Source organism: Salvelinus fontinalis, chromosome 4, assembly GCF_029448725.1.
Source record: "Salvelinus fontinalis isolate EN_2023a chromosome 4, ASM2944872v1, whole genome shotgun sequence".
NCBI lineage: Eukaryota > Metazoa > Chordata > Actinopteri > Salmoniformes > Salmonidae > Salvelinus > Salvelinus fontinalis.
This window is the reverse complement of record NC_074668.1, coordinates 62,847,522-62,871,511: the sequence shown is the minus strand read 5'-3', so window position 1 is coordinate 62,871,511 and position 23,990 is coordinate 62,847,522. Positions and strand designations below refer to the sequence as shown.

General features: G+C 41.4%; 1 protein-coding gene across 5 annotated transcripts in view; it reads left to right on the top strand.

Annotated features, from left to right (window-relative positions):
• The window catches only part of LOC129854149 (phosphorylase b kinase regulatory subunit beta-like), an 80,664-nt gene that overhangs the window by 10,368 nt on the left and 46,306 nt on the right, over positions 1-23,990 (top strand). For all 5 annotated transcript variants that reach the window (XM_055920906.1, XM_055920908.1, XM_055920910.1 and 2 more), the window contains 8 exons: positions 1,827-1,965; positions 7,037-7,136; positions 8,735-8,842; positions 8,976-9,056; positions 12,547-12,662; positions 13,984-14,047; positions 20,780-20,875; positions 21,427-21,624. In XM_055920906.1, coding sequence (XP_055776881.1) covers positions 1,827-1,965; positions 7,037-7,136; positions 8,735-8,842; positions 8,976-9,056; positions 12,547-12,662; positions 13,984-14,047; positions 20,780-20,875; positions 21,427-21,624 — 902 coding nt within the window. The remainder of the gene's footprint in view (positions 1-1,826; positions 1,966-7,036; positions 7,137-8,734; positions 8,843-8,975; positions 9,057-12,546; positions 12,663-13,983; positions 14,048-20,779; positions 20,876-21,426; positions 21,625-23,990) is intronic.

Sequence of the window (23,990 nt, the reverse complement as noted above, 5' to 3'; positions counted from 1 at the left end):
TGAGGCTGACCGGAACATATTCCAGTCCGTGTGATCAAAACAATCTTGAAGCGTGGCTTCCGATTGGTCGGACCAGCGTTGAATGGTTCTCGTCACTGGTACATCCTGTTTGAGTTTCTGCCTATAAGACGGAAGGAGCAAGATGGCGTCATGGTCGGATTTGCCGAGGTCAAAATAGGTGGTATTTATTAAACAGTGCAGGTGATGAGTAGACTGGTTCCAGAGGTTATTTACAATAGCCTACAGATGATGATAAATGATGAAAATTTGTTGAAAGAAAGGACAAAATAATACATAATACATAAATAATACGTAATCTTACACATCTGACCTGGGCCGTGTTCAGCAAAAGAACAGAAATGGCGCTGTTTTGAACAGCCGGTTGAAGAACTTGTGCCTAAAATCTGTGAATCTACTGGTACGCGCTCACTAGAAGCTAGTTTACAGTGTTGGTGAGACAGTGGTGAGGAGAAGTAGGTTGGTGTTTCCAATTCTGGCGTTTTGTTATTTATATTACCAAGCACATATTTGAATAGACTAGCAATATCATAGTATTACAAGGAAGTATTGTTGGAAACAAAATAATACATTTTCCAGAGCATGTGGGGAGAAATGGCGGGAAATTAACGTAGCAACTTTTCAATCAGCTTTCTTTTTACATTCACAATGCCAGGGGAAGCCCCAATACGATGCTACTTTTTAACTCTGGTTAACATATGAAATTGGCCAGAAGAGGCACTGTCTGTTTAATGTGTTTTTTCCCAAGCAGCCTCTGGGGTCAAAGTAATTTTCACTGCCAAGTTACTGAAGGGTTTATTAATATTCTGCTTAATTCCCTCCATCGCCTCTTTATCCCGGCTATGCTGACTTTGTCTCTTTGAATTGACCCGGACTCTCTTTAACAAACGATCCGGCAGAATGGATGTCCCCTTCATTTGCTCTGGCATAATGTGGTGATGAAAAATGAAGTACCCTGTTCAGACAGATTATTCATCGGGAGGGGTAGAGGGTGGTTTGGTGACAGATACATTCCTGTGATTCCAGGCCTTCTGTTTTAGTGTGACTTTCTTTAATAAAGCTCAATAATATTTTGAGGATTTCCATGAAGATAAACACGTGTGTCACTCTGGAATGTATATGACCTAAAGACCAAAGTTATTGCTACCTTCACATGTGCAGTAACACACCTTATTGGGATGTCTGGTTTTACAACAATAACTACACAACATACATACAACAACATACAACAACATACACAACATACAACATAAATGGCTACATTGGGCCATTAACATTGTTTGTTGTTGCAAATTGTGAAATGGAATGGAAAATAAAGGTATGTTAAACAGATTTAACATACCTTTATTTTCCATTCCATTTCACAATTTGCAACAACAAACAATGTTAATGGCCCAATGTAGCCATTTTTATATCAAATAATTTCTGGTTAACAATTAAGTACCTTACTGTAATAGTTTTCCACTACAATGGACAAAAACTATTTATCAATCAAGAATTTAGCTATGACTGTCTGGGAGTGGTCTGAGTGGGCAGGAGAAAACTTAAAACTGTCAGAGGTTTGTAACTCTCTTTGTTATTGGTCTATTAACCAATTTACCGCATGGTGATGTCACCAGGCAAGCCTAAACTCTCACCCATGCAAACAGGCTGATTAGAAGCTCCTGTGTATATTGTATTTCTAACCAGCAACTATCAGGAAAGAACACTGGTCAATGTTTGTTTCATCAGCTGTTGTACAATATTATACAAAACAAAAATATAGTTGAAAGCGTGAGGGATCACCTCTCTCTTGTTTCTCTCTCTAGTGAAGACCACCATTCTGAACTACCAAAGCCCTACCACTGGCCTCTTCCCTACCAAGACATGCTCCAGCTGCAAGGAAGCCAAGGTGCGGGACTCCCTGTACTGTGCAGCCAGTTCCTGGGCCCTGGGTCTAGCTTACAGGTGATACACACACACACATACACTGTATCCACAGCCACCTTAGATCACTGCACATTTTAAAGTTGATCTTAATAATTAATCTAGTACAACCTTAGTTAATGGACTCCGTCAGGGACCAATATTCTTAATCAAAGCAGACAGCTTTTGTAATGCCAAGGGGGTGCTGCGCATTGGCCTGTACTGCTGCTGCTGAGCCCACTTAATAGAGCATCCAGACTACACTGAGTGCACAAAACATTAGGAACACCTGCTCTTTCTATGACATAGACTGACCTAGTGAAAGCTATGATCTCTTATTGATGTCACTTGCTGAATCCGCTTCAATCAGTGTACATCAGGTATTCCCAAACTGGGAAGTGAAGTGGTAACGAGCAAGCAGTTGCTCCTGACGCCACTTGGGTACACTGCAGCATCCACCGAGAGGCTCTTGCTGCCAAGGGAATGCCTGACCACTTGAAATATGTTTTGGACACTACAGTGAAAATGGTTAACTTTGTTAAAGCAAGGCCCCTGAACTCTCGTGTAGTTTCTGCACTATGCAATGATATGGGCATGTAATGTTTTTACAAGCTGGTTATCACGGGGAAAAGTATTGACCCGTTTTTTTTAATTGAGAGACGAGCTTAAAGTTTTCTTTACTGACCATAATTTTCACTTGTCTGACCGCTTGCATGATGATGAGTTTCTCACATGACTGGCCTATCTGTGTGATGTTTTTTCTCGCCTGAATGATCTGAATCTAGGATTACAGGGACTCTCCGCAACTATATTCAATGTGCGGGACAAAAATGAGGCTATGATTAAGAAGTCGGAGCTCTTCTCTGTCTGCATTAACAAGGATAACACACAGGTCTTTTGTGTTCAAATGATCTCAAGCTTACGGACAATGTCAAATGTGATATAGCGAAGCACCTGAGTGAGTTGGGTACGCAATTATGCAGGTACTTTCCCGAAACGGATGACACAAACGGCTGGATTCATTATCCCTTTCATGCCCTGCCTCCAGTCCACTTACCGATATACCGAAATTGCAACAACCGGTTCTGTGAAAATGTAATTAAATCAGAAGCCACTGCCAGATTTCTGCGCTCAGAGTATCCTGCCTTGGCAAATCGCGCTATTAAGACACTGATGCCCTTTGCCACCACGTACCTATGTGAGAGTGGATTCTCGGCCCTCACTAGCATGAAAAATAAATACAAGCACAGACTGTGTGTGGGAAATGATTTAAGACTGAGACTCTCTCCAATACAACCCAACATTGCAGAGTTACAATATGTGTATCCTTTCAAGCACACCCTTCTCATTAACCTGTGGTGAATTATTCACATTTTTTGATGAACAAATAGGATTTTATATGTAAGATGGTTAAATAAAGAGCAAAATGATTGATGATTATTATATTATTATTTGTGCCCTGGTCCGATAAGAGCTCTTTGTTACTTCCCACGAGCCGGGTTATGACAAACTCACACTCATTCTTATGTTTAATAAATGTATCGTATATTGTGTGTGTGGCAGGCTTACAATGATGGCAAAAAACAACATTTGAGAGTGCGCTGACCCTGGTGCTAGAGGGGGTACGCAGCTGGAGGTTGAATGTTTGAAGGGGTATGGGACTATAAAAGTTTGGGAACCACTGGTGTAGATGAACTGAAGGAGACATGTTAAAGAATTCTTAAGCCATGAGACAACTGAGACATGAATTGATTGTGTATGTGTGCCATTCAGAGGCTGAATAGGCAAGACAAAAGATTTAAGTGCCTTTGACTGGGGTATGGCAGTATGTGCCAGGTGCACCGGTTTATGTCAAGAACTACAATGCTGCTGGGTTTTTCACGCTCAACAGTTTCCCGTGTGTATCAAGAATGGTTCACCCCCCAAAGGACATCACACCAACTTAACACAGCTGTGTTAAGCATTGGAGTCAACATGGGCCAGTGTCCCTGTGGAACGCTTTCGACACCTTGTAGGGTCCATGCCCGGACAAATTGAGGCTGTTCTGAGGGCAAAGTGGGGCTTAAACATCAACAGCACCATATTTCCTTCAAATGTTTCTCTCGTCTCTAGGCATAATCCTCTCACCTTCAGACATTCTGCATCTCTGATTTATAAAACAGGTCACTGTTTTCTTTGTAGTAATGTGTCCTTTTCTTCATACACAGAGGGCTCAAGTTCAAGTGGAGATCTGAGATACTCAAAATAGTCAGGGACTTTCTCCACTAGACCTTGTAACAAAGTGCTCTTTCAAAACCCACTGGTGTGCATTTTCTTCTCCCAGGGGACAAGAGAGTAAAAATAGAGTGTTGAAGTAGACTAGAGGGGCCTACTCATCCGTCATGGTTTCTTCCCATTAGCATTGTCACAGGAATTTAATTAAGATGATTCCAATCTGACAGCACAGGCCCAAACCATTACTTACCCTCCATGTGACTAGAGAGGGGACTGGAGTGTGTGCACTAGATTGGAGTGGATGGATGGGCAGATGCCCATGTCTGTGTGCCCAGTAAGTCTGCTGCACTGGTGGAAATGTATGAAATCAAAGTGAATTTATGTCATTCATGAAAACACACTAGGGCTACACACAAATGCTAATGACATCAATGACAAAAAGTGAATGTGTTTGGTTGAGTAAATAATTTACTGAATATTTGCATGACATGGGAGTTATTGGAGAATACTTTATACCATTTAAATGTGGAATATGATGACTGAGTACAGTATACTGTGCATTTGGGAATTATTCAGACCCCTTCACCTTTTCCACAAAATGTTTGTTACGTTACAGCCCTATTCTAAAATTGATTAAACTGTGTTTTTCCCCTTATCAATCTACAGTACACACAATACCCCATAATGCGAATTAATGAAAAAATAAGAACTGAAAGTATTCAAACCCTTTGTTGAAGCACCTTTGGCAGTGATTAAAGCCTCAAGTCTTCTTGGGTATAACGCTACAAGCTTGGCACATCTGTATTTGAGGAGTATCTCCCATTCTGCTCTGCAGATCCTCTCAAGCTCTGTCAGGTTGGATGGGGAGCGTTGCTGCACAGCTTTTTTCAGGTCTCTCCAGAGATGTTCGATTGGGTTCAATCCGGGCTCTGGCTGGGCCTCTCAAAGACATTTAGAGACTTGTCCTTGAAGCCATTTCTGTGTTGTCTTGTACTTAGGGTTGTTGTCTTGTTGGAAGTTGAACCTCCTGAGGTCCTGAGCACTCTGGAGCAGGTTGTCATCAAGGATATCTCTGTACTTTGCTCTGTTCATCTTACCCTTGGTCCTGACTAGTCTCCCAGTCCCTGCAGCTGAAAAACATCCCACAGCATGATGCTGCCACCACCATGCTTCACCGTAGGGATGGTGCCAGGTTTCCTCCAGACATGACGCTTGGCATTCAGGCCAAAGAGTTCAATCAGACCAGATAATCTTTTTTCTCATGGCCTGTGAGTCCTTTGGGGGCCTTTTGGCAAACTCCAAGTGGGCTGTCATGTGCCTTTTACTGAGGAGTGGCTTCCGTCTGGCCACTCTACCATAAAGGCCTGATTGGTGGAGTACTGCAGACATGGTTGTCTTTCTGGAAGGTTCTCCCATCTTCACAGAGGAACTCTGGAGCTCTGTCAGAGTGACCATCGGGTTCTTGGTCACATCCCTGACCAAGGCCCTTCTCCCTGATTGGTCAGTTTGGCCGGGCGGCCAGCTCTATGAAGAGTCTTGGTGGTTCCAAACTTCTAATATTTAAGAATGATGGAGGCCACTGTGTTCTCGGGGCGTTTCAATGCTGCAGAAATGTTTTGGTACCCTTCCCCAGATCTGTGCCTCGACACAATCCTGTCTTGGAGCTCTACGGACAATTTTTATTTATTTATTTATTTTACCGTTATTTTACCAGGTAAGTTGACTGAGAACACGTTCTCATTTGCAGCAACGACCTGGGGAATAGTTACAGGGGAGAGGAGGGGGATGAATGAGCCAATTGTAAACTGGGGATTATTAGGTGACCATGATGGTTTGAGGGTCAGATTGGGAATTTAGCCAGGACACCGGGGTTAACACCCCTACTCTTACGATAAGTGCCATGGGATCTTTAATGACCTCAGAGAGTCAGGACACCCGTTTAACGTCCCATCCGAAAGACGGCACCCTACACAGGGCAGTGTCCCCAATCACTGCCCTGGGGCATTGGGATATTTTTTAGACCAGAGGAAAGAGTGCCTCCTACTGGCCCTCCAACACCACTTCCAGCAGCATCTGGTCTCCCATCCAGGGACTGACCAGGACCAACCCTGCTTAGCTTCAGAAGCAAGCCAGCAGTGGTAGGCAGGGTGGTATGCTTTGACCTCATGGCTTGGTTTTTGCTCTGACATGCACTGTCAACTGTGGGACCTTTATATAGACGGGTGTGTGCCTGTCTAATCAATTTAATTTACCACAGGTGGACTCCGATCAAGTTGTAGAAACATCTCAAGGATGATCAATGGAAATAGGATGCACCTTTGCTCAATTTTCGAGTCTAATAGCAAAGGGTCTGAATACTTATGTAAATACTATATTTCTGTTTTTTATTTTGCAAATTTGCTTTCACTTTGTCATTATGTGGTATTGTGTGTAGATTAATGAGGAAACTGTTTTATTTAATCCATTTTAGATTAAGGCTGTAACGTAACAAAATGTGAATAAAGGGGTCTGGATCCTTCCCGAATGTTATGTAGAAGCCATTGTTTATGTCAATAGTATACTGGAAGCATTTGGGTGATTTTCAAATATGTATCTGATGGGTGATCAATTGGAATGTAGCATGTCCTTGCTTGTGTTATGCTTTTGGAAGACAAAGGAATAACAACTGTTGTTAATGTCCTAATAGGATTTAAAACCTGTCTATAACTGTGTACAAATACAATAAGTTGTCTCATTTAATATGTACCATTATTGTAGGCACAGACAGGATAACCAGACCCTGCTAATTTTGTGCAGTGAAGTAGGATAGTTTAGGTTGATTTAACGTGCTCTTCTGCTCATTGGGCCGTTTTTCTCTATCTCTTTGTGGCACATGGCGACGATCAACCCTGACACGCAGACGCATCGATGATGACATGGGACGCACCCATGAGCTGGAGCACTCAGCCATCAAGTGCATGAGGGGTATCCTCTACTGTTACATGCGCCAGTCTGACAAGGTGAGTCCACAAATGAAACGTCAGACCATAGGACCACAGGAAACACTGTAATTCATTCTTAGTGATCTAAACAAATGCCATTATCCAGTAATGAATATAGATATTTAGCAAACACAGAAACTGTCACTAATGGGGGGGGGGGGTTAAAGATCTCTGTCCTTTTACTGATCTTCTCTGTTCTCACGCTTCAGCGGTTTACTATCTCACGCTTGGATTGGTTTTATCTTTATGTGGATGGAATAACATAGAGGTTTCCAAATGGTTTTTGCCTCAGCACAACACTTTTGTGTAAAGTTTTTGAGCAGACCGTTCAGTCAAAATAGCAGCATTTATATTGTTTATCGACCTCTATGAACGCATAATTACAGCTCTAGTACAATCAAACACTATTCTTAAATCCCTGTGTTTTTTTTCTAATGTTCTGGTCTGTTGCCTTTTGAAATTGTTTTGTTTCATTTACTACATGACCTTGACGACCTAATTTATGGGAAAGCTTTTCTGTGTCTTAATTATAATGCACCGTTTTTCTTCAATTAATTACACAGTGCAGCGCTCATTAACATCTGTCTCTGGCATTCAAAGAGAACATGCCATTTTTAATGAACCCACAATATAGAGGGACCAGGAAGCAAATGTTATCATATTTAAAAAAAGAAAACTACAGAGCCATAAATGGCATTAAAGAGAGGGCATCAAAGTTTACCACAATGTACCAAGGAAACTAAACGCAGTCTTAACGGATTAGCCACACAACGCATGCTTCTCAAATGTGTTCTGACAGATTTGACTCCGGAACCATTTATTTCATGCTAAGATCACACTGACACACACAGTGACATTTGACAAGATTCATAAACTGCACTATTGTGGAAATGAACTTTCAATAACAAATGTTAGGCTATTTTGGAACGCAACAGCTAACTGCTTTGTTCGTCTTTATAGACTACATTACAGTTTCAGCCATTTTCCCAACCAATTAGTTATCCAGTGGGTTGACAAGCTCAGCAGAACAGAACAGTGTAAATCTGGGACAGAGGTATGCCCCTGTTGACCTGACAACTAGCCTACAGAGGTGAAAAAGTAAGTGTGCCGGAAGGGGGTGAATGGTTCGGTCAGTACTAAATGTTGGCACAAATTTATCCGCTCATGTGCTGTGTGAAGCAAACTCGTCCAGAGTGTGTTACTCTATGTGAATCACTCAAATATGACCTGGGATGGTTTGAGGAGGAAAGTCATATGTGTACATCTTTTACATGAATTGCTTCATACACCTTGATAAAATAAATGGTATGTCTGTTTGAAATATTTACTGATACATTAATGCATACCTGTCCTGTGCCAATTTGTATGAGTTGTTTTCATGTCTTCAAAGCCAGTCATTTGAGGAAAATTCTAGTGTGTGTCCTAGTGATGACGCAGTGGAATATCCATCCCAGTCCTGGTTGTCACCTCACTTACATTATGTGAGGATAGGATAAATAATGGAAAGATGCCCAGTGAGTAAGATCCATCTTTTATGGACTGACTCCTCTTTTATTTGCCCTTTCTGTCTTTTTCTCTTCCTTTCGCTCTCTTTCTTCACATTCCCTATATTTCAGGTGGAACAATTCAAACAGGACCCCAGCCCCTCCAAGTGCCTGCACTCAATATTCAATGTAGACACAGGAGATGAGATTCTGTCCTACAATGACTACCATCACCTACAGGTACACCCTCTCACAAACATCGACAGCTTTGATGCTGTGTAGGCCAAAACCCTACACTGTAGATAATGAATGAAGTCCGAACGGATTCCGGTCTTACGTTTTTAAATACCACCTCCCTGTCTCCCTTTGTCAGATTGATGCCTTGTCCCTGTTCCTGCTCTATTTGGTGGAGATGATCTGCTCTGGCCTCCAGATCATCTACAACACGGATGAGGTACGGGCCACTGGCCTAGTCACATGACCTCTCTCGCTCAGCGTGACTCTTACACAACATGGCTTCTTCATAGTGATTAGACAGGTTGATAATACTTTATTGATCCCCAAGGGGAAACCCCGTGTCAGCAGTGAACAGAAGCAAACATACAGACAAGACTATAAACAAAGCAAACAAAGAAAGCTCATGTGTGCCAAAGTGCCCTGATGCAGTCAATAGTAATAGTAGAGGCAGCAGTTGAGTAAGCAGTTGTTAAAGGTGCATGCGTCTTTGGAAACGCAACAATTTAAATGTGATGATTTGATGACTATATAACAGATGTAAAATTCATTACACCTGCCTCTCGACATACACTAACTTATTCAGCACCCTTTTTCATTAGTGAGCAAGTTATTGAGTGGAGGCATGGTAAAACGAACAGCTAAAGTAATAGTAACTCATTTGTTATAGTGGTACTTTAAGGTGGCTGCAGCAGTAGTGCTGTTAATTCTCTGTCTCCTGCGTTTTATAGCCCTTTGGGAGATTTGAAATTCATTAATTCCATCTCTTAATTCACTTGTCTGCTCACTGGGAGCTTTACTTTTGGGCACAGGGGTGAAATTATTGCCTTCAGAAAAACTTTTGTTTATCCAGACTTATCATCAAAAATAGAGTTGTTCTAGAACATTATGCCGTGAAGCAATTACAGTAAACATGCACTTTGTTTGCAGCAAAGGAAACCCTCACATTATAAAAAAAATTCTCCCAAAGGCAAACAAATTGCCTGTGTAGCTTCAATGGGGCCAGCCCTATTTGCAAAGCAGACCTAATTTGCACGTTTAAACAGTGCTTATTGAGCTGCATAATAAGTAAAGAGCATGAACATGAAATCAACGAGCATGCATCCTTTTATTAATCTACATCAGAACAAATAAGCAGGAAATAGGACTCTTAATGTGTGTTATTTCTGCACCGTATTTAAATGATAAAAAAAAAAAAAAAATCGAATTTGTCCAATTTTGGCTCTTAGCAGTCGTTCAGTTTATTTTCCTGACTGGAAGTTCAATTCATTTGAATCTTCGTTGCAGTATTAATACAGGTAGATGCTTTGTGTGTGTGTGTGTGTGTGTGTTTTGTGTATGCGTCCATTTGTGACCGTAACATTCATTAAGATACTATCAAGATACCAGAAAGATCTTCCATCGTTAAGACAAATGGAAAAATCATGTGCTTCATTATCTAAATATTGAAAGAGCGTGGGTGACGGAGAGGAACAAAATGGGACAGTTTGAGGACATGTGGTGGAGAGTAGGGAAGGCACTGGAGATAGGGGTGAGAACAGGTCGGTCTGAGCAGGTGTGATATCGTTGATGCTTGTGTGTGTTTGTATGTTGTCTTTTCTATGTGTGTTTTGTATTGTAAAAAAAAAAAGCCAGAAAGAGCCTTACAATAATCATTCTACTCAATCCCCAAGTAAAATAACCCACAATGTCCCTCTTTCAGTGGCTCTATTTCGTTTCCTGTCTTCCCTCCTTGCCTGTCCCATTTCTGTATGCTTTAAGGCCTCTCTGTTTCCCTCACTTTAAATTAAAACTGTTGTCAGTCACATCTCCCCTGGTACTTTAAAAACATTTCTTCATGGCCTCGAAGTCATCATTTAAATATTTTCTGAGTTTCCTTCTCTCCTGTAGTCTCATTCTGCTGCATAGAGGAGAGTCATTCCTCCTTGATCAAGATGAAATTAAGGACATGATTTTGACTACCCATGTGATGTTTGTCTTTTAATTTGCAGCACACAAATGTTAATGACATCAATGGCAAAATGTTAGTGTGTTTTTTTACTGAATATTTGCATGAAATGGGAGTTATTGGAGAATAGTTTATCCATTTAAATGTGAATACATTCTTCAGAAGTTATGTGACCCCTTCTTTTGACTTTTTCCAAATGTTGTTACGTTACAGCCTTATTCAAAAATATATGAAATATTGATTTTTCTCATCAATCTACCAACAATACCCCATAATGACAAAGCGAAAACTTTTTTTTTTATGTTTGCAAATTTATTAAAAATAAAAAACAGAAATACCTTATGGTATGAGACTAAAAATTGAGCTCAGGTGCATCCTATTTCCATTGATCATCCTTGAGATGTTTTTGCAACTTGATTGAGTCCACCTGTGGAAAATTCAATTGATTTGATTTGGAAAGGCACACACCTAACTATATGAGGTGCCACAGTTGACAGTGCATCTCAGAGGAAAAATCAAGCCATGAGGTGGAAGGAATTGTGCTTAGAGCTCCGAGACAGGATTGTGTCGAGGCGCAGATTTGGGGAAGGGTACCAAAAAATCTCTGCAGCATTGAAGGTCCACAAGAACCTGGCCTCCATCCTTCTTAAATGGAAGAAGTTTGGAACCACCAAGACTCTTCTTAGAGTTGGCCGCCCGACCAATCGAGAGAGAAGGGCCTTGGTCAGGGATGTGACCAAGAACCCGATGGTCACTTTGACAGAGCTCCAGAGTTCCTCTGTGGAGATGGGAGAACAAACATATCTGCAGCACCACCAATCGGGCATTTATGGTAGAGTGGCCAGACAGAAGCCACTCCTCAGTAAAAGGCACATGACAGCCCGCTTGGAGTTTGCCAAAAGACACCTAAAGACTCTCAGACCATGAGAAACAAGATTCTCTGGTCTGATGAAACCAAGATTGAACTATTTGACCTGAATGTCAAGCGCCACGTCTGGAGGAAACCTGGCACCATCCCTACGGTGAAGCATGGTGGTTGCAGCATCATGCTGTGGGGATGTTTTTCAGCGGCAGGGACTGGGAGACTAGTCAGTATCGAGAGAAAGATGAACGGAGCAAAGTACAGAGAGATCCTTCATGAAAACCTCCAGAGTGCTCAGGACCTCAGACTGGGTCGAAGGTTCACCTTCCAACAAGACAACGACCCTAAGCACACAGCCAAGACAATGCAGGAGTGGCTTCGGGACAAGTCTCTGAATGTCCTTGAGTGGCCCAGCCAGAGCCGGACTTGAACCCAATCGAACATTTCTGGAGAGACCTGAAAATAGCTGTGCAGCAACGCTCCCCATCCAACCTGACAGAGCTTGAGAGGGTCTGCAGAGAAGAATGGGAGAAACTCCCCAAATACAAGGTGTGCCAAGCTTGTAGCGTAATCCCCAAGAAGACTCGAGGCTGTAATCTCTGCCAAAGGCGTTTCAACAAAGTACTGAGTAAAGGGTCTGAATACTTATGTAAATGTAAATATTTTTTTAGACATTTGCTAAAAAAAATGGTTTCCTTTGTCATTATGGGGTATTGATGAGGAAAAAAACTATTGAATCAATTTTCGAATAAGGCTGTAACGTAACAAAATGTGGAAAAACTCCAGAGCCTTGAATACTTCCCAAATGCACTGTAATTCCAGGGAGAAAGCGTTCTATGTTGAGATTGAGAGATCTCGCTAGAGATTCATGTGACATTGTTGTGTTTTCTACCTCTGCAGGTATCGTTCATCCAGAACCTGGTATTCTGTGTAGAGAGGGCGTACCGAGTGCCTGACTTTGGCATGTGGGAGAGAGGGAGCAAGTACAACAATGGAAGCACTGAGTTGCACTCCAGGTCTGTTTTTTCCTCCTCTAGTGAATACATTGATTTATAAAGATATGAATACATGAAATATGATATGATATGAAAACAAAGAGTATATTTCCATCAGTGTTTTTAGGGTAGGCAAAGAGGAAACCGTGCATGTCGATGGCCTATCATTCGAGCAGTAGATCTGCCTCTCCCTCTCTTAAGATCTCAATAATGATTCTGTTTCCTCTGTCCCTTATCTCTGGAAAACATTGTTTTCTCCTAAAGAATGCATGAAAATTGGTTGCAACTTACCACCATTTTCTATAGATAAATTACGGACGTTGCATTCTATACAGACAATAATTCGACGCCATGTCCGTTCGTCAAATTCAGAATGACTGCTTTCTAGTTCAGTTTCCATAATACACATTAATAGGCAGAATGTAAACCGAGAACAATTGCGGGGGCAGAATCACAACTTTACATGCAGTAACTTTCTGAGTTCATTATCTCAATGCGGAGTCATTCAACGAGTTTCAGGCGCATTTACAATGGGGGATAAAAACAGTTCCATTAATTCTGTGTACCAGATTGCCGATGGAGAGGTAGTGCCTGTGTGTGTCACAGAAAGCTGTGATAAATGCCTTAATCTAGAGTTTTAAATCATGACATTCAAGCTCAGCTGAAAGGAAAATGGAAGTCATTATAAAACAATGTTAATGTCATCAATCCTAGGCGGTATTGAGTTTGTGCAAAAATGGCTACGCTTTAGTCCTACCGAGCTCATGGATTACCCCTTGGCAGTCTCTTACCAAGTAGAAGATAGCGCAACCAAATTATAGACGTAATACTGTAGTAATATTTTGCTTTGTTCCGCTGCATTATATTTCCAATTTAAGTCCGCTCAATAGTAGGGTTAATCCTGACTGCACTCATTGGGATGTGTTGACAGAAGCTGTCAATATCAATCTGGATTATTTACAACATAGAATGGTATGTTACTGTATGTATGTTTCTCCCTTTTGTGAAAATAGTATTACAATATACTGTGTTGTGCATTATAGTCTGCAACTTGTTAATATTATCAGCCAATGCCAGCCTGCTCCCTGAAACTACAGCACCGTGTGCACATTCATTTAAAAAAAAACGTTTGACCAAGGCGCCACACTCACTCAGAACTGTTGACAGCTCTTACGCATTATGTACAGGCAGGTTCAGCCCAAAAAATCAATAGACTTTCAAAATGCCTCATGTTGCTCGATTGGAGCTATGGAACATAACCGAAAATATTTCAATTATAAATACCATAGACAGTGCTTTCAGGTTTATATTGGGTTTCTAAAACATGTTCTTTCTTTTGCAGTTCTGTGGGGCTGGCCAAAGCTGCTCTCGAGGCTATCAATGGATTCAACCTGTTTGGGAATCAGGTATTTTTGATTTATTCTCCAGCTTCATCCACGTTCTGTCAAGAGTCCCAGACATTGTCCTCGCTTACTCTGAAGATAAGAGTTTAGGATTTTAATGACCGAACTGTGTATTCACCTCTGGTGTAACAGCATCTGATGCATTACGATTGCATTATAGATAGTGTGTAACTGATTTATACTTCAAATCAGGAGTCCCATTACATCACCATCCATCTTCAAGATCTTATAGATGCTCATAGCACAACAGTTCTCAGAGAAACATTGAATTCATCTGAAACCGGTGATGTGATGGACATTTTCTGTGTGGGGAAAGTTTTACACTCAGGGGTTCTATTGAGTGGGCTTGTGTTGTACTCAGTGCTGACTAGCTAGATGTCTATGCACTAACGGCTTTGATAGATTACTGGTGTTCCCATTTCCTTGATTTCCTTTCTCCTTTCTGGATCAGCCATTTGTAGGATTAATTTGTTTTGGTGTCTAGAGGAAGTGAAGACAAGAATGTGAACATCCATTATATGTGCTAATGGATTGGAAAACTGAATAACTTCCACTTAGCATTCTTGTTTATCTCAAAACAGATTTCTTTCTTTTCCATTTTGTTCGTTCATGCACACAGCACGAAGCATTTCAATCAAATAAAGCCCATCAACTTCATCGTGTCCCATGTAAACCTACCATGAAAGGAGAAAATCTTACCCATAGTGATATACAGTGCCTTCAGAAAGTATTCACACCCCTTGACTTTTCAAAATGTTTGCTGTGTTACAGCCTGAATTTAAAAGGGATTCAATTTATATTTGGTTTGTCATTGGCCTACACACAATACCCCATAATGTCAAAGTGGAATGATATTTTTGTACAAATTATTTAAAAATGAAAAGCTGAAATGTCTGGTGTAAATAAGTATTTAACCCCTTTGTTATGGCATGCTTAAATGGGTTCAAGACTACATTTACATTTAAGTCATTTAGCAGACGCTCTTATCCAGAGCGACTTACAGATTGGTGCATTCACCTTATGACATCCAGTGGAACAGCCACTTTACAATAGTGCATCTAAATCTTTTAAGGGGGGGCGGGGGGGTCAGAAGGATTACTCTATCCTATCCTAGGTATTCCTTAAAGAGGTGGGGTTTCAGGTGTCTCCGGAAGGTGGTAAAAATGTAAGTTGCAAAATGTAATAATTGTGTGTAACATGATTTTTGAATGACACCTGTACCTCATCTCTGTACCCCACACATACAATTATCTGTAAGGTCCCTGAGTTGAGCCGTGAATTTCAAACACAGATTCGACCACAATGACCAGGGAGGCTTTACAAAGGTCACCTATTGAAAAAGCAGACATCAAATATCCCTTTGAGTATGGTTAGGTTATTAATTACACTTTGGATGGTGTATCGATATACCCAGTCACTACAAAGATAAGGGTGTCCTCCCTAACTCAGTTGCCAGAGAGGAAGAAACCGCTCAAGGATTTCACCATGCCAATGGTGACTTTAAAACAATTACAGAGTGTAATGACTGTGATAGGAGAAAACTGAAGATGGATCAACAATATTGTAGTTAGTCCACAATTCTAACCTAATTGACAGAGAGAAAACAAGGAAGCCTGTACAGAATAAAAATATTCCAAAACATGTATCCTGTTTGTAACAAGGCGCTAAAGTAATACTGCAAAAAATGTGGCAAAGCAATTATTTATTTTATTTATTTATTTTTATTTAACCTTTATTTAACCAGGTAGGCAAATTGAGAACACGTTCTCATTTACAATTGCGACCTGGCCAAGATAAAGCAAAGCAGTTCGACACATACAACAACACATAGTTACACATGGAGTAAAAACAAACATATAGTCAATAATACAGTGAAAAAATAAAAAAATAAGTCTATATACAATGTGAGCAAGTGAGGTGAGATAAGGGAGGTGAAGGCAAACAGATATATGTATAAATAAATAAAAATATAAAAAGGCCATGGAGGCGAAGTGAGTACAACACAGCAAGTAAAATAAAAACTAAAAAAACACTGGAATGGTTGGTTTGCATTGGAAGAAAGTGCAAAGTAGAGACAGAAATAATGGGGTGCAAAGGAGCAAAATAAATTAATTAATAAATACAGTAGGTAAAGAGGTAGTTGTTTGGGCTAAATTGTAGATGGGTTATGTACAGGTGCAGTAATCTATGAGCTGCTCTGACAGCTGGTGCTTAAAGCTAGTGAGGGAGATAGGTGTTTCCAGTTTCAGAGATTTTTGTAGTTCGTTCCAGTCATTGGCAGCAGAGAACTGGAAGGAGAGGCGTCCAAAGGAAGAATTGGTTTTGGGGGTGACTAGAGAGATATACCTGCTGGAGCGCGTGCTACGGGTAGGTGCTGCTATGGTGACCAGCGAGCTGAGATAAGGGGGGACTTTACCTAGCAGGGTCTTGTAGATGACCTGGAACCAATGGGTTTGGCGACGAGTATGAAGCGAGGGCCAGCCAACGAGAGTGTACAGGTCGCAGTGGTGGGTAGTATATGGGGCTTTGGTGACAAAACGGATGGCACTGTGATAGACTGCATCCAATTTATTGAGTAGGGTTTTGGAGGCTATTTTGTAAATGACATCACCGAAGTCGAGGATTGGTAGGATGGTCAGTTTTACAAGGGTATGTTTGGCAGCATGAGTAAAGGATGCTTTGTTGCGGAATAGGAAGCCAATTCTAGATTTGACTTTGGATTGGAGATGTTTGATGTGGGTCTGGAAGGAGAGTTTACAGTCTAACCAGACACCTAGGTATTTGTAGTTGTCCACATATTCTAAGTCAGATTAACCTTTTGTCCTGAATACAAAGTGTTATGTTTGGGGCAAATCCAATACAACACATTACTATCATGTTACGGGTATGCTTGTAATCGTTAAGGACTGTTTTTTTCCCGCCACGGATAAGAATAATAAAGCAAAATCCTAAAGGAAAACCTGGTTCAGTCTGCTTTCCACCAGACACTGGGAGATGAATTCACCCTTCAGCAGGACAATGACCTAAAATTCCAGAAAATTATGTCACGGTTTTAGAAGCTTCGGAAAAGCTAATTGACATCATTTGAGTCAATTGGAGCTGTACCTGTGGATGTATTTCAAGGCCTACCTTCAAACTCAGTGCCCCTTTGCTTGACATCATGGGATAATCAAAATAAATCAGCCAAGACCACAGAAAAAAAAATTGTAGACCTCCACAAGTCTGATTCATCCTTGGGAGCAATTTCCAAACGCCTGAAGGTACCATGTTCATCTGTACAAACAATAGTACACAAGTATTAACACCATGGGACCAAGCAGCTGTCATGCCGCTCAGGAAGGAGACGCATTCTGTCTCCTAGAGATGAACGTACCTTAGTGCGAAAAGTGCAAATCAATCCCAGAACAACAGCAAAGGACCTTGTGAAGATGCTGGAGGAAACAGGTACAAAATTATCTATATCCACAGTAAAATGAGTCCTATATTGACATAACATGAACGGCCGCTCAGCAAGGAAGAAGCCACTGCTCCAAAACCGCCATAAAAAAGACAGACTACTGGCAACTGAACATGGGAACAAAGATCAAATTTTTTGGAGAAATGTCCTCTGGTCTGATGAAACAAAAATAGAACTGTTTGGCCATAATGACCATCGTTATGTTTGGAGGAAAAAGGCGGAGGCTTGCAAGCTGAAGAACACCATCCCAACCGTGAAGGATGGGGGTGGCAGCATCATGTTGTTGGGATGCTTTGCTGCAGGAGGGACTGGTGCACTTCACAAAATAGATGGCATCATGAGAGAGGGAAATTATGTGGATATATTGAAGCAACATCTCAAGACAGGAAGTGAAATCTTGGGTCTTGCAAATGGACAATGACCCCAAGCATACTTCCAAAGTTGTGGCAAAATGGCTTAAGGACAACAAAGTCAAGGTATTGGAGTGGCCATTTCAAAGCACTGACCTCAATCCTATATACAATTTGTGGGCAGAACTGAAAAAGCGTGTGCGAGCAAGGAGGCCTACAAACCTGACCCAGTTACACCAGCTCTGTCAAGAAGAATGGGCCACAATTCACCCAATTTATTGTGGGAAGCTTGTGGAAGGCTACCCGAAATGTTTGACCCAAATTAAACAATTTAAAGGCAATGCTACCAAATACTAATTGAGTGTATGTAAACTTCTGACCCACTGGGAATGTGATGAAATAAATAAAAGCTGAAATAAATCATTATCTCTACTATTATTCTGACATTTCATATTCTTAAAATAAGATGGTGATTCCAACTGACCTAAAACAGGGATTTTTTACTTGGATTTTATGTCAGGAATTGTGAAAAACTGAGTTTAAATGTATTTGGCTAAGGTGTATGTAAACATCCGACTTCAGCTGTATCTAATCAATATACACTGCTCAAAAAAATAAAGGGAACACTTAAACAACACAATGTAACTCCAAGTCAATCACACTTCTGTGAAATCAAACTGTCCACATAGCACCGCCAGCATTCAAAAGTGACCAAAACATCAGCCAGGAAGCATAGGAACTGAGAAGTGGTCTGTGGTCACCACCTGCAGAATCACTCCTTTATTGGGGGTGTCTTGCTAATTGCCAATAATTTCCACCTTTTGTCTATTCCATTTGCACAACAGCATGTGCAATTTATTGTCAATCAGTGTTGCTTCCTAAGTGGACAGTTTGATTTCACAGAGGTGTGATTGACGTGAAGTTACATTGTGTTGTTTAAGTGTTCCCTTTATTTTTTTGAGCAGTGTATATTGTTTTATTTTTCATAATTGTTTTTGTGTATTTTGTGTAGATTGTTGACAAAAATGATATTCAATCCATTTTAATCCGGCTTTGTAACAAGGGGTGTGAATACTTTCTGAAGTCACCTTATGATTGCTATAGTCTCTTTTGCTACTATTATCAGTAATTTCATGAAGGGCTCTTCTCCTTAGCCGCCTCCATCTAATTAATCCACAGCCAATGATGTTAAATTGACTCATTGATGATCAGAGTTTTAGATTAAACTCTGTGCCCCATTGGGTTTGGTTCCTGTCATTAGGCAGTAGTATAGTAGTGGCTGGTGTGTGGGCTGCTGTGTGGCCCACGTTGGGGATGGAGTGGCTATGAGTCATCACATTAGGTTATTAATGATGGCCTGCTCTCAGTGCCCCTCTGCCTTCCTTCAGATTTTCAACTGAGAATAAGCCATGATCAGTGACTCTCCCCTAGTGTGTTCCTTAGAGGCAACAGCCAAGCAATGACTAGCCAGAGCACAATGGTCGAGCGGGAGCCAATCACTAACTTTACCCAACTTTTATGTGTGGGTTGTCAACTTCTAAAGTGACTGCCTGTTTCACAGCAAAATGTGGAGTGCTGTCAATAAAGGTATGGTCCTAAGAAGCGTAGGTCACAGTGGAGACCACTTTCTGTGCTGTCACAATCATTTATATCCCATTCCACCAAACCCTGCAGTGTGTACACGAAATCACTAAAGCAAGCCTGATGAGAGTCACTCTGATGGCTAAAAAATGTGTTTGGCTTGTTTGAAAGCAGCATACATAATGCATTGTGCAGAAACAGCTTAGTATGTTTTTTTCTTTACCTTAATGTGATCATTGTTGAGGTGTTGGTGAAGAAACGTATCCAGGAACATTTGTAGCAGACATTTGTGAGGTGTGTTAATCCAAAAATGGCACAGTAAACTAACCCAGAAAAAGCACTCAGGCCCTCATCTCAACAGAGGGGCTTGTGGGTAGGTAATCATACCGTAAGGTAAAGAGTTTGCAGTCTAACAACATGATGTGGTATCGAGGTGATTGGATGGCCCTTCATGGTTGGAGTGCCCCCGCACTGTGCTCAAAGCATAGAAAAACACAATGCTTTTTAGCTTTGTACCCCAAAATATCAAATGGTTGTGCAATACTGTCTCTTTTGTAAGAATAAGGTAATAATATTGCTGCTTTCGAAGCTGGTTTTGCTCTGCAGAGGCGGCAGGTGAGATGTTGGAGGCTCTGAGTGTGTGGCGTTCATTTAAATGGTTAGTGGCCGGCACTTCATCCTCCGAGCTGCATTCACAGTAACATAAACAAACAGGTCTTCTGCTATGTAGAGAATGCGGTGTGTGTGTGTGTGTTCGCACCCGTGCGTGCATGTTGGTACGTGTGTCCGTGCGTGAGCGACTGTCAAAATCAAATCATATCAAATGGTGTTGGTCACACACATATTTAGCAGATGTTATTGCGGGTGTAGCGAAATGCTTGTATTCATGGTTGTGACATTTGATGTTGTTTCCTGCATATTAAGGCTTATTTTCAGGGAGCTAGTGGAAGTGGTAGTGACAGCTGCAGTGTGACAGGCCTATATCAGGACATGCTGGGAACAGTCAGTAGCTGCCATCCATGCCCTGCAGTCGCATGGCTCACTAGTGGCACAGTTCAAAGGCACGGACGGAAACAAATGGTGCTCGAAAAGGGAATAAATATAAATATGTCCTAGATGTTTTATGTTTTGAGTTCTGATTGCCTGTGAAAGTCGGTGTTCGACCAGGTTTGCCAAATGCATTATGTCCAAACATGCAGCGTGCAGGCTACGTTGAATCTTGCATAGTGACAAAATGGAAGCGCTACAATTTTCCTCCACAACGAAACAGTGTCAGACCTTGTCTGACCCACATCAACCTAACAACCACCAGTGAATATGACTCTTGTCATCTCTGTTGTTCTGCAGGGTTGCTCTTGGTCTGTCATCTTCGTGGACCTGGATGCCCACAACAGGAACAGACAGACACTGTCCTCCCTCCTACCCAGAGAATCCAGGTCCCACGTGAGTAAATATAATTAAACCACTCCTTACTAAATACCACTCTGTGCCATTATGATGTATTGGCTCAGTGACCAGTCCAATCTCCCAGTTCACCAGTAAAGAGAGGAATAATAATTTTTCTCCGGTATTAAGAGCAACTAGACAGAAAAGTGCTCCTGTAAATGAATTGGTTTAATTAGGGGAAATGGAAGAAATGCATTGGAGCTACAACATGGGCTAATGGGAGAGAGAGGTGGGGATGGAGTGAGAGAGGGCTGCGGAGGAAGGGGGTGAAGGGAGTACAGTACAAGGCTTATGCAAGTAAAGCGTTGAGCATCTTAATTATATATGAGTCTCTGACTAATATGTTATTAAATGTCAGCCTCTTTAATGTTGGAAAGTGGCCATTAGCAGAGAGAGAGAGAGAGTGGGTCCCTTAGTCTCTTAACCCTTTACTAACTACCTGGAGACAACTGGCACATGGGGGTGAAGGGTTTACTTAGGAAATGATCAAAAGCTGGCATCTGTTTTAAATGTTACACATTTGAAACCCCCTTTGAACCCCAATACAGAATACGGACGCCGCCCTCTTGCCCTGCATCAGCTACCCTGCATTCGCTGTGGATGACGACGCCCTCTACAGTCAGACCCTGGACAAGGTGGTGCGCAAGCTAAAGGGGAAGTATGGCTTCAAGCGCTTCCTGCGTGACGGCTACAGGACCGCCAATGAGGACAAGAACAGGAGACACTACAAACCGGCTGAGATGAAGGTCTGTGGTTTAGTTTAAAAGCCAACCCTACAGACTGATTGTGATGACTAACATGCGCTACAATGACTTGACTTTTCCCATTTCAGCTCTTAAAACCCCTTACGCTTGTGGGAATTGGCCTATTATGGATAGGGCTAAATTTGAAATGTTTCTTACATAAGAAATATGGAAAGCATATGCATAACAATGACAGCAATTAGAAGGGAACAGTTTGGAAATGATGGGAAAATGATTAGACTGAAGGTGAGGACACAACAGTGTCAACACACGAGTGAATCCAAACATTACACTTTTGATTTTATGTTCATTTGATAATTACTGTACTTTCCGCTGCATTTGTTCAGAACAAATCTGAAAATACTTTGGATACATTCAGTATTATGAAGATTCTTTAGAAAATTTGACAAGGGTTTGAGTGATAGGTCTAACTGGTGTTTCCAAGTGGACACACACCTCTCCAAAGTGTACACAGTTCCTAAGTAATTTCAATGCACTTTTATGACTCAAAGAAGAGTCTTCAACTATAAGGTGCTATTTTGATCTCTCCTAGCTGTGTCGTTAAGGAGCTAGAACAAGCACACTTGTAGTTGTTTTCTTTGGAACACAGACCTGCATCCCCACCCTCCTTTACACAATTACGATCCATTATACATCGCAAGCTGGGTCAGGTTGGCATAATTTGAAAGCTTGTTCTACTGCCAAAGTAACTAGCTAAATTATAAAATATGATCTTACAGTCTTAGGCATTCACTACAGATACAAATACTAGGCAATTCAGAGAAGCAGATAGTCATTTTGGTGCGCATTGAATGGAGACGCGGGATGCATTCAGATGAGTGGTCCGCGGCAAAGTTTCTTCATTCTGTTCAGAACAACCCATATGTTGACACTTCATATTACATGAGTTTTATAAGATGGAAATGTGAAGTGGACTCAGAGGTGTTTTGGATTGCCTGTGTATGACATCAAAGCGGTATTTCTTATAATCTTCAACGTCTCATCTGTAAAAATGCATAGAGTCCTCGTAATTTACAGAATTTCCCTCACTCAGACAACACCGTTTGCCAAAATAGCCCAATTTAGCGGGAGCGATGAGGCAACTTCTTGTTGTGTTCGGTGCTCAAGTTCAGAACGGCTGTCAGTCAAAACCCATACTGCGCTGCTCCGACGTAATTCATAGCATGTTACTGTAAGGGAAAGGGGTATACCTAGTCAGTTGTACAACTGAATGCGTTCAACTGAAATGTGTCTTCCGCATTTAACCCAACCCCTCTGAATCAGAGAGGTGCGGGGGGGCTGCCATAATCGACATCCACATCTTCGGCGCCCGGGGAACAGTGTTTTTTTTTAAATGTAGATATTTTTATTTTATTTAACCAGGTAGGCCAGTTGAGAACAAGTTCTAATTTACAACTGCGACCTGGCCAAGATAAAGAAAAGCAGTGCGACAAAAACAACACCGAGTTACACATAAACAAACGTACCATCAAAGAACTGCCTTGGAACACAGTGGCTGTGGTAGAGCATTGGGTCAGTAACCGAAAGCCTTGCTCGGGGGCAGAACGACAGATTTTTACTTTGTCAGCTCAGGGATTTGATCCAGCAACCTTTCGGTTACTGGCTCGACGCTCTAACCACTAGGCTACAACAGCCACAGTGTTCCAATTTAGGCTCTTATCAGTGCCCAAATCGACCATTATCAACCCATATGCAGGTACGAGTATAAAGGGTTAATCCAGTTTTTTGTTTTCCTACGACAGAGGCCACACAATTGTGTCTGCTCTGCCGTTGATAAATCCCAACTGAAGGCATATTAACTTCAGGATTAGCTGCTGTGCCTGCAGAGTGTGAATTTGGAGCAGGGCAGCTACTTAACACTGAGCAAATCATTGCATTAGCCGCAGCACTGACCTCCCAGAATTAATGAGCTTGGATTCAACAGGGGGAAACACAAAGTGAGGTAATATGGGAATAATCTGAGCCACTAAACTTTAAAGTTTCATTATAGGATTTAGAGTAGGTGCAATCAACAGGTCCCAGTCAACCCATTTCCTAATTGGAAGCTGGATATTACACTATAAAATGCCTCGTGATGAATCATTTTGAAATCTCATCCATTACGGTAAGTAATGCAGTAGGCCATTACATAACATTCTAGGATTGTATGGTTCTCTGCACATGCACAACCTCTTCTTGCTGCCCACTCAAATAGCTAGAAGTCACATGTGAGTGTATTGGATCACAATGGATGTTGTACATCATATTTTATATCTGCAATATGCTGTTTCAGGTGGGAAGGCATTGATTGCAGGTTTATTCAATTTGAAAACACATATCTTGTTAGATTTTTGAAATCCTGTAATGTT